At 50.3% G+C, this 10991-nt stretch overlaps 1 protein-coding gene across 2 annotated transcripts in view; it reads left to right on the top strand.

Annotated features, from left to right (window-relative positions):
- The first annotated feature begins 492 nt into the window (after positions 1-492).
- The window catches only part of ITPKB (inositol-trisphosphate 3-kinase B), a 65241-nt gene continuing 54742 nt past the window's right edge, over positions 493-10991 (top strand). The window contains exons 1-2 of one of the 2 annotated variants that reach the window (XM_086629849.1): positions 493-740; positions 837-1515. In XM_086629849.1, coding sequence (XP_086485975.1) covers positions 493-740; positions 837-1515 — 927 coding nt within the window. Of the gene's footprint in view, positions 765-836; positions 1516-10991 lie in introns of both variants that reach the window. The other variant, XM_086629856.1, reaches the window with a different exon arrangement.

The raw sequence follows: 10991 nt of genomic DNA, 5'->3' as shown, positions 1-10991 counted from the left end.
AGTCAGCCAGAACTCCCTAATTCTGTTGTGGGAACGGCTGCTGACTGTGCGTCCTCTCGGACACCACTGCTGCGGCTGCAGCAACTGGCAACCTGGAGAGGGGGCAGGGAGGGCAGGAAGGAGGGGAAACAGCCCCAAACCTGATTTCCTCTTGGCTCAGACCCTTCTGATGACCAGGCTGGGCTATGTCCCTAGGGGTGGCACACTGGGGATGCATGCAGGTGTGTGCAGGGACTCAGGGGGGGCACACAGGAAGGCAAGAGTCCAAGTGTGCACAGCTGGAGGGTGAACTTAGGGGGGGCGCATAGCTACTCTCAACACTTCTCTCTCTCTTTCCCCAGCCGTCCCGTTTTATGGAGCTGCGGGCCGGGGCCAGCCCAGCTCCCCTGCTGCCTCCCAGCGATGCTGCTGGTCCCGGCGTGGAGAGACCCTCGGCAGCCCTGCGGAGCCTGAGCGCCGAGGCGGCAGCGGCGGCGGCCCCGGCTGACTACTATGGCCGTGTACTGCTATGCGCTCAATAGCTTGGTGATGATGAATAGCAACAGCGAGGTGACAAGCGGTGGGAGCAAGACGCCACCTCCTCCCAGACAAGTGCTGCCCAGGGGCCCGGAGACACCCGGCAGCTGCCGCCCACTCCCCGTCTTCAGCCCGTCCCCTGTGCCACCCCGCTCCCCACGCCGTAGCCGTGGTCCTGCTTTCCTCTTCCCGTCACTCGAGGAGCCCCCGCGGCAGCCGGGCAGCCCCCAGGGACGGCGGGGCAGCCAGAGCAAAGAGGGGCAGCTGGGACCCCCCACAGGACGGCGAGGCAGCCAGGGCAAAGAGGGGCAGCCGGGACCCCCCACGGGACGGCGGGGCAGCCGGGGCGAAGAGGGGCAGCCGGGACCCCCCACGGCACGGCAGCTTCAGCGGGAGCTGCACAACGTCCAGGTGAACCAGAAAGTGGGGCTCTTCGAGGCACACATCCAGGCACACAGCTCCGCCGCCCAGCCGCCACAGAGCCCCCGGCCATCCCGGCCTCGGCCCGCCAGCCCCATGGCGCCAATGGTGGGACTTGGAACTGAACCCCGGCCACGAGCCTACGGGGAGAGTGAGGCCCCCGATGTTGGTGGGGTGCAGGTCTGGCCGAGTGCTGCAGAGCCCTTGGGGAGGCCAGTAGTGATGGTAGTCCCAGCTGTGGGGCTGGCGGAGGGCAGCAGCCCCCTGGAGCCGTCAGGGCCTGTGCCACGACCAGGCGAGGTGGTGGTGGCCCCCACAGGACTTGAGGGTCAGTGCCCAGCTGTCGGTGGGAATATCCCCGCCGTCATTGTCACGGACCTGGGGGGCCCGGAGGAGGAAGTGGGTGCCGTGCCCCCCGGCAGCCTGCCCGTCCGGAAGCTGTCGTCGTCCTCAGCCTCTTCCACTGGCTTCTCCTCATCCTGGGAGGAGTCCGAGGAGGACATCTCCAGTGACCCTGAGCGCACTATGGACCAGACACCAGCCTTCCTGCAGACCCTGGACCAGCAGAAGCCCCGAGTGGTGAGTCTTGCACCAGCGCCGGGGAGGTGGGGCGAGGGCTGGCAGCATCCCCGTTCCATGGCACAGCTGCAGTGGGAGGGCAGAGGTCTGTCACAGCCGAGGTCTGCAGAGAAACTTTCCATTTGCTTGGCGGTGCTCGCTTCCCCTCACGTGAAAAGTTTATCCCTGTTCCTAGTCTGAAAATCCCCTGCTCGCTGGAGGGAGCAGCGGTACCCGTCCCGCTGTGCACCATCCTTGCAGAGCTTCCCTGGCGCTGCAGGCTGCCCGCTGGCATGCTTAATGTACGCCCACGGACTGCAGCCTTCTGCTGACATGTGGTTACGAGCCTCAGCTTTCCCTCAGCACAGCTTCCCTGGGTGCTGGAGGTTTCCCATGATTTACATGAGCCTAAGGGAGAGTTTATTTCCTCCTTGGAGTCGAAACTGTGTGGGCCAACTGTCTGTTAAAATTTATACTGATGCCCGTCACCAAGCGTCTGTGTGCCTTTCACATGGAAGCAAAAATCTCTAGAATTTCTGGTAATTCCCCTTTTGAATAAAACTTTTTGCTTGTGGGGTACCTTGTATTTTAGGTAAGCATATTTTTGCTAGATGTTTATATTAAGTTCATTTGTTTCTGGATCTTTCTTTGTTGTGGGGCTGGTTGAGAGGCTTCAGGCGAGAGAAAGCATCAGTGTTATATTCTCTCACAATGTTGTAGTCTCATTCCCTGAGAGCAGAAATGTCTCCCTGGAGAGGAGGGCTTTGAGGTGCTCTCCAAAGGCAGACGCTCATGGGATTTCTTGCGTCACTCGAGGAGTTCATTCCATGTCTGAATGCTCCACACAGAGCAGGCTTTGCTCTGAGCTGTCACACCGTTTATCTGACGGGCTTTGAACCACTTTAGCCCAGTGCAGGGTGGCCATCACGAGGTTCTCCAACCAGCACGTGGGCTCTCCCATCCTCCGGCTGTGAGACGTTACGTTGATTTGAGCTCAGCACAGAAGCCTCACACTGACAAACTCTGAAAAAGGCAGGGCAACCCAGTGGCTCCTTAATTTTAAAGAGTTTGATAAAGGCCCATCAGCTTCCAGTGATGTGGTTCCCGATGTTTAACTTTGTGTAGACACATGATAGTGAACCTCTTGCTAAGCTCAATGACATGAGGAAGATCAGTGCATGGAAACATCTAAGTAAAGTGAAGGTATCCAACTCATGAAGAACTGACAGACTGTGGCTTGTAAAACACTGGGCAGGCTGAAATAAATATCTTTGCTTTTCTACTTGTTTTGTCCTGTTCCAAGAGCTCAGGCTCAGTTCTGCTCAGGATGGAGAAGCAGTGAGTGAGTGAGTAAAAGCAGAGTTAATGAAGCTACGAGTCTGTGGCTCATCGTGTTTGCAGACAGCTTTGTATTTCGGGGCTCTCGACTGATGAATCAGCTTGCTCCCTTTGGGAGCTGCTACAATCCCTCTGCTGATTAAATTCTGCCAGTTTCGTGTGCATGAGCTGTAGTAATCTCTACTCTATTCTCCATACTAATGACTGTTTCTAGTGCCAGATCCCACTGATTTGCTGCTGAAAACAGTTCGCTGATGGGCAAAATCGTGCCTGATGCTCTTGTGAAAAGCTTCCTGGAGCCTCCAGCTGACACTGCACAGCCTCCCGTGGCCTCCGGTGAGCTCGGCCAGGCCGGTGGCTCGGCCAGCGAACAGGCAAGGTTCATTTGTGTTGCCAAAAGGCCTGGGTCAGAGCGAGCTCAGATCAGGTCTAAGATCAGAGTGTCTCTGCTGGGCTCAGTGGGACTACTCCAAGCTTAAACGAGATGAAGATCTGGTCCAAAATGTGTCAGGCAGCCTGAGGAGGTGCACTTGATTTTGTATTTCAGTGCTGGAGTCCTGTCAGCAGGAGCGGCTGGGCAAATTTACAACGATACTTTCCGCTGGGCTCCACAGGTCCCGTACAGGGCTGATCACTGGCTTTGGCACGTTGTAGTCAACTTCTCAGCAGGATCGTGCGCAAACGCCCAGTAATTCAAAGCTGATTCATATAAATAATACCCAACTTTGTGTACCGGTTGGCAACATCTTTTAAATCCATAATGACAGCAGAAGGCAGCTACCGAAGCAGTCTCAGGTTGCACGCTCATTTGTTTTCATGAACTCACTATTTCCTTTTAACGATGCACACGATCTGGAAATGAGTTGTGTCATTACACGAGGGAGAACGTGCAAGGAGCTCTCTCCGCCACTCATGCTTTTCCGTCAAAATAAATCCCGGGAGACCTCGGCCGACAGAAACCAGCATGGTGCCTCTGAGTTGAGCAGATAAACGCCGGGCAGGCAGAGAGCCCTGCCTGTCTGCGCCGGGTGCTGCTGGCGCAGGGGAGGGCTGTTGCACCTGGAGGAGAGGCAATGACGAGCGATGGGAAAGCAGATCTTGATACAACCTTGATAAGCAGCGGGCTTGCTTCTGCCCTTCCTTTCTGGAGGCCGTCTGGCTTAGCAAATCTGCTAGGGATGTCCGGCTGTCTATTGTGGTTCCTCCTGGCGTCCCCGGGAAATGGGCACATCCCTCCGGCTGGCACAGACTCGTCCTCCATTTGTACTTCAGGTAGGAAAATTCATTGGCAGTCAGGCCCGCAAATTGGCCGGTAAGAAAATGACGTTGCCTAGTGAAAGGGAAGGAGGGAGTGTGGCAACTTTTTTGGGCACTGTGACCCGGAGCAGCTCGGTGGCCGATATGGGCTCTGCCTTTGTTTATTGAAACAGTTTACTCAGCGCATGGCCTCTCCCTGGGGTGCTCTGGTGCCCAGTGGGCTGCACAGCACGGGGACAAAGTGGTCCTGCCATGATTGTAGCAGACTTGTGAAGTGCAGCGACAGTAAGAGCAATTTGACATTTTGCTGTTGTCTAATGGCGAGTCCACTTAAGGTCTGAGTAAACCTCCACGTAAGGGTTTTTCGCAGCTGTAACTTTCCCCGGGCTGTGGGCTGCTGCCGGAGAAACCCCACACTTGTTTATTGATGCTTGTGAGGTTCCGAAGACACTTGAGCGGTGGCACTTCTCGGGCTGTGTGGGAGGGAAAATATAAGCCTGTAAGTTTTGCTGCTCCTGGGAGACCCTGTATTGCTCTTCCCAAGGGACAGCTGATAAACCAAGGTCTGAGGCTTGGCCCCAGTCTTGGAAGCTGGCTGCACCCCTTAAACGAAAGATATTCCGATGCTGGTCATTACAGCGAGTGGCCCTCATTGGCCTCAATCCCCTAGTTTGTCAATTCCTCGGCAACTAGAGACAAAGCGACAGACAAGAAGGGGGAAAGGCTGAAATTGTGCAAGTACGTACTATAGAAAAATGACATGTCAAGGGGAAAAAACCCACCCTCCTGGAAAAACAGTGCAAGACACCACAGTGTTCCTCTTCCTGCCTTTCCCACAGCTGCTGTGGAAACGCAAGGACGTACGGCGGAATAGTAATCGAGCGACTTGGTACATTGTGAAACCTCTGCTCCTTTCACCGGGCAGAGCAGCTTGCTCGGAATAAGAGACTTCCATTAACCTGTGCAAAATGGCAAGAGCTTTTGGAAAAAGCTAATGGCATTGCTGCTGACAGGTGATTTTTTTAATTGATTTATTTGTTGGACTCACAACGGCTGTAACGCATTTCTGAAAGGAGCCAAGTTTGGATAGGGTTGGTGTCAGCCAAGGGCCTGTGGGACCCTTGCTTATTTCTCTTTGAGATGTTCCAAGATGTAAGTTGACAACAGGGCTCCTGATTTGTTCCTGTAAAAATCTGTCAAGTAAAATATGCTTTCTTTCCCTTTGCTAGCTGTCACTGTGATCAGGAAGTCTCCGTCTAACAGAAACCATGACCACATGGCTACGGTGATGCATGCAAGCCCCGTGAATGTATATCTTTATGCTGACTGTGTTTATGTATTTTACTACTTCCTCCCACCATGTTTGTTTTCCGAGCTCCTAAGCTTCTGAGCTTGTGAGTGGTATCCCCGATTTAGTATCAATGTAATGTCTAGCATATTAGGGCCTTGCTTCCTTGCTCTGAAGAGCAACTGTTACTCCAGTAATGCCTATTGTTGCCTAGGGAAGGTGCTTAACACACCGGGTAAGCTGCCAAAGGATGGAGCCTCCTTCAGCCCTGCTGTGGGAAGACTAGGAGGAAGAGGAGACTGAGATGGACACCTCTGTGTTTCCACTCTCAGAGCACGGTGCTCAGCAGAACTGACAGCACGGCATGTTTCATCTGCTGGGACGAGATCAGGACCCCCAGCTGCCCAGTGGGCTGGGCAGAGCTTCAGGCTCTTCGAAGATGGAGGCTGTGTGCTCCAGGGAGTCCACAAAGCACCGTTCTTTATTCAGTAGCTTATCTTCTACCTACTCACGTGGCCTTCTCGGGGAATAAGCAGCTTTTTAATGGGCTCACACCCACGGAGGCTAAGTGAAGATGCTGCCATAACCCAATGGGAGACAAATGGTGCTATTTCAAGTCCCGTTTTCATCAGCACTTTTAAGCTCATTGGGAAGGGTTTCTTCTCTGCTCGCATTCTCCGTGATTGACAGTGCAGGAATTACATGGCACTTAGCAGATCCTTTTCATAGAGGGACTTACTTGCTGGCACAGCTGCTGTCTCTTGCATATTTTGTTTTTCAAACAATTTTACACTGAAAGAAAAAGTGGGAAAAGCCCAAAGCATTTCCAAAGTGCTGGAAGAACAAACATTAGGCCCATCATCCTTAGAGTCTCCAGCTCTGGAAACAAGCAGGTTTCCTCCCATCAGAAGGACGGGAATCAGAGGATGTCAGGAGCTTGGCTGGTTGGACCCTTCGGGTGTTAAGCCAAGTGTCCACAGAGTGAAGTTCCCAGATCAGCGGAAACTTTACAGTTTTCTCTTTACCTTTTTAAAGCCTTGCAATGACAAAAAAAAACAATCAAACCGTAGTCAGCACCTGTCTTATGTTTTCCATATTATTTCTATAATGTGTCAGGACAGATTTGCATGTGAAGAAAATATTAGTGCCGCATGCCACGCAATGACCAAAAGCCAGTGCTGAGCTAATGTTTTCTTTACGTGTAAATCTGTTCTAACTCACTAGAGAAATAATGGCATCTATGTATGATGTTAAATGTCGCTTCAGCTAAGATTAGTCTTCTGTAATTGTTAGAGATTATTTGTTTATACCAGTAGGTAAATTTGTGCAGTAAATTTGACCTGCTTTCTTCCAGTGAAGCCCAGCCAAGCTTTCTAAGAAAGATATGTTAATGTTTAACAGACAGCGAGAGCTAAATGTTAACATTTTCAAATCACTGGGTAACTTTGCAGCCTGATCCCTATTCTCAAATGTGACTTTTGGGGGAATGGGCGCTTCCACACTTGCTGGGTCACTTGAAATGGCCCTTCTATGGAATTCATCTTACTCAACCTCATTGGATGTCTCCTCAGGATAAGTCTCCTCCTAAGGTGCCTTTCTTCCGTGTTGACTCTGATGGGATCTTGAGAGCTAGCCCAGGAGTGTGCTTAAGACAGCGGAATCTCTTTCTAAGGTACTCATGAATGTCTTCTATAAAATTTATCGGAATTTCATTCTTATTCATACATATAAAAAGCCACGTCATGCGTAGCCTGCACAATGGCTGCAAGTAGTTCAGGAAACTGCTCCAGTCTGAGGTCTACCAGCTTCAAAAGCAAGTGCCTCTGATTTGGCTTTTAAATCAGTGTTTTGGCAGCAGAATGTGTGATTTGCTCAGCAACAGGGATGATCACCCAGCGGTGCCTTTCAGCATGAGTTGGCGTTGGTATGTTCAGAAGCTCAAGGTCTCCAGCTGCAAGTTTCAGTCTGGGTGTATGTGCCACAAATGCGCCCAGAATAGTTGGAAGCTTTTGGAAAACATAGATTGCAGTCTCTTCTTTCCCATCCACAGTAAGAGTTCACCACCACGGAGCTGCTGTCACAGCTGCGTGCCTGTGGAGATCCTCGCTGCCGTAGTCAGCCGTGGGTTGCATTGACTGAGTGCCGGCATTTTCTGACTTTAATTTCTCAGAGATAGGCGATATTGGAGTCTGAAGCTGCTGCAAGCTGCTAAGACCCATAGGCCTTTTCCCTCTTATGGTATTTATTTCAATGTTATCATACGTTTCAGCCATGAGAAGGAAGAAGTGAGTTTTCTGTAGCAGAGAACGTTCTTTTCATTAATGACGTGGAAAAGAGACAGCCTAGTAGAAGGAATTCAATTCTTCCTTTCACATCTAAGATTTATTGCTAGCCAAAGCACAAGGATTGCTTTTGGCAGGAGAACTAGGGGGTAAAACAACAAGTGCTTAGCACTTACAACTTCTTCTTGTAAGCAGTACAGTGTATTATCTGATCAGCGCTACACAACAGGAACTGCATTAGCATTCAGCACTGCTGCGGTTTTAAGTAATAGTAAAGCATCCCTTGTCTCCCTGAGAGACATATATGGGCTCTGGAGTGACATACCGACGGAGGTTTTAATGAGTTTGATTCAAAGGACCGAATCAGATTGTCTCTTCACTGTTTGCTTCACACATTTGGTTCGCAGAGAGGTCGGCACCTGCGGTTGCCACGGTGGGGACCTCACTGAATTGATGTGAGTTTTGCCTCGGGTTTCATCCTTGGCTTCTGGGCTTTCATCCTTGACTTCAAGTCTTGTACTCAGAGTTTTGGAAAGTAGAGGTCTTGGACTGCGTGAAGCAGAGGGAGGTCTCAGCCCGCAGTCTTCTCTGGCACAAAACTCCCTTCAAGCTGAATGCTTTGGGCTTTGCCTGAATGAAGACCAATATATCAACACCAGGAATAACCAGCACAACTTGGTAGTCTTGGTAGGATGGCTATGCCAGGGAGCAGGGCCAACCCTCTCCCCCCCATCAGCGTTTGCAGAAGGGGCTGTCAGAAGCACAGCACCGAGTGGGAGTTAGCAGAACAGCGCAGCACCTACCTTCAGCATCACCTCCTCCTCCTCCTCCTCCCCCTTCGCTTCCTGTCCCTTTGCCCTTGCTTGGGCAATTCATCTGCAGCAAGATAGAATCAAAGAACCCTCTTCCTTTGCTAAACAATTCGCTCCTTTTGTTAGGGTCAGATAAAATGCTGATAAAAGCTGTTGTATGCTGTTGAGTACGCTGTTGTACGCTGCGGATTTGGTCCTTGATTGTTTTTTTTTTGCCTTGCTCTGCCCTGCACATATCCAGTTACATCTTGTTGTAAATCCAACATTAAACTGAATTAGTGAAGCAGGGACGCAGTCTCCAGGGGGGTTTTGCCCGTGGATAGGTACCGTGCTTCAGAGCCTTTGGGCACAGGAGTTTTATAAACGGAAAGATCTGCAGGGTGGCTTAAACGGAAAGATCTGCAGGGTGGCTTTTCGGGAAGTGCATTTTAGAGCTGGTTGTGCTTTTTCTCATTTCTTGCTGAACAATCTCTTATCCCTGCTGTTGGGAAAAGGGCAGGAGCAGAGCCTGGCCTTCAGCTCACCGCTGAGCCCTGTTCATTGCAGCCGAACTTTGACAAGGTGTTTTGGAGAGGCGTAGGAATGGCTTTTATCCCATTGAGCTAACCACGTTCAAAACATTTTCGTTGAACGGGTACTTAAATACAATGTAGGAGGGAGCCTGGGTGTACCCCTCAAAAGAGAGAAGACCAGGGTGCTGAGGAGGGACAGGGTGAGGGGGAGGTGAGCAGGCTCCTTCTCACCATATGGACAATAGGAATTACTCTGCCGGCAGCTGCAAGCCCCCTTAGATATCCACGGGCATCCTCCCACTGCAAGCAAGGTACGGAGCAGCTGGGGCAGAATTAGCGACATGTCCACATGTAATATGGTTGCTATTATGGGTAATATATATTTAATGCTCTGCAGGGACCATTCAAGCCTGCATCTGTAGGAAGGCGAAAAAAGTCAGGTTTGCTTTTTTGGCAGACTGCAGATCAGAGAGTCCAATCTGCAATCTCTCTGGGTACGGTTTATGTGGGTGGGTTTTGTTAAGTTACAGGCAAAGTTATTGCACCCCTAGGCTACTCACGTTAAATGTTTCTCCAATTTTAGCAACATTCTTTCCAGGCTCAGCTACATTTGTTTTTATCTTCTCTATGGCAATTGATGATCTAAGTCTAAAATGTATAACTCTGCAGGATCTCCTGTTATATATTTCTTCCACAGCTGTAGCTGAATCAGGACAGTGTAATCCAATGACGTGTTGTAATGCCTAATGCTTTCTTTAATACATTCCAGATTAAAGGAGTCAGCAAAGTTTACATATCCAAAGTAATAATAATAACGGCAAATCCCAAACTATGATGATGTCTTGAAAGTCTTGAAGTTGTTTTTTTGTCTCCTATCTTTTCTGGTCTGGCTGAAGTCTGTTTGTAGGAAACTCAACAGGACAGATAAAAGATGATGAGACAAACAACTTAATCCCTTAATAATGTCAAGTGGAAAATCCAACAACAGGTTGGCAAGGAACTCAAATAACAACTGCGAAGTGGCCCTTACTGAGGACTACAGGCCTAGTTTAAAAGACCGAGCTTGGGATATAATTAGAGATGAGCCTGAATCAGTGCCTGCAGGTTCAAACATTTCTTTGGACTCTGAAACAGAGCTCAATTCCTTTTTTTTTTTTTTTTATCCATGCCTGCATAGCAGCATTTTAGCTGCTTTGAGGCCAGTTCAGCATTTCCTTGTACCTCGTGCCGCCCTCTATACACTCATACAAAGTGACCATGAAAGGTCCCAAGGTGCTATTGCCACCTCTGGGTGCTGTTGCAGACGGGAGCGTGGGATGGCAGCCAGTGCGTGCTGCCAGGTAGGTGCCTGCCATGGCAGCACGAGGAGGAGAGCTGGGTACCGCGTGCTGGCACCGCACTGGCCTCCGAGTCCCACCGTCTTGTCCTGCTTTTGCTCAGGACTGGCACACAGCTGCACCCCCATGAAGCAACCCCCATTCCTACTGCTTAGGGCAGTCTGGAGCTGCCATTAATAGATATGCCTTGAAAGTGAGGCATGTGGTCACAGAAGGAGGAGGCTCTCGAAAATGCTGTTGCCGAGCAGCTTCAGAAAGAGTGTATTAATTATTATCTCCTCCTTGGAGCCATGTTTACTTAGAGCTGACAGTCCTTCACCCTGGGGTTTCGTGGTAGGAATGTCTTACTGGGGTGGAGATCAGGGCGTCCAGAAAGGAAACAAAGGAAAGAGATTTTAGAACTGTGTCTTATCTCTATCCACCTGAATTACTGTTGTATTTTAAAAGAATATGTGAAACCCATTGTTTGAAAAAACCCTGAGAAGTGCGCTCTCCCAGCTCCATTGTTTTAACGTCTTGTAGGAATTTGTATATAAAATGTTCCCAGTCCAGTTTATCTCTCTCTGCTTGACAAATCCTGCGTCTCCCTTCCGTACTTTTAGCAGAGTGGGAACTAACCTTGATCTTTTTGCAAAGCGAACAGAATTGCCTTGTCGGGTGTCACATTGCCA

This window comes from Tauraco erythrolophus, chromosome 2 (assembly GCF_009769465.1).
Source record: "Tauraco erythrolophus isolate bTauEry1 chromosome 2, bTauEry1.pri, whole genome shotgun sequence".
Taxonomy (NCBI): Eukaryota; Metazoa; Chordata; class Aves; order Musophagiformes; family Musophagidae; genus Tauraco; species Tauraco erythrolophus.
Note: the sequence above shows the minus strand (reverse complement) of the source record. Positions and strands in the feature narration are given on the sequence as shown.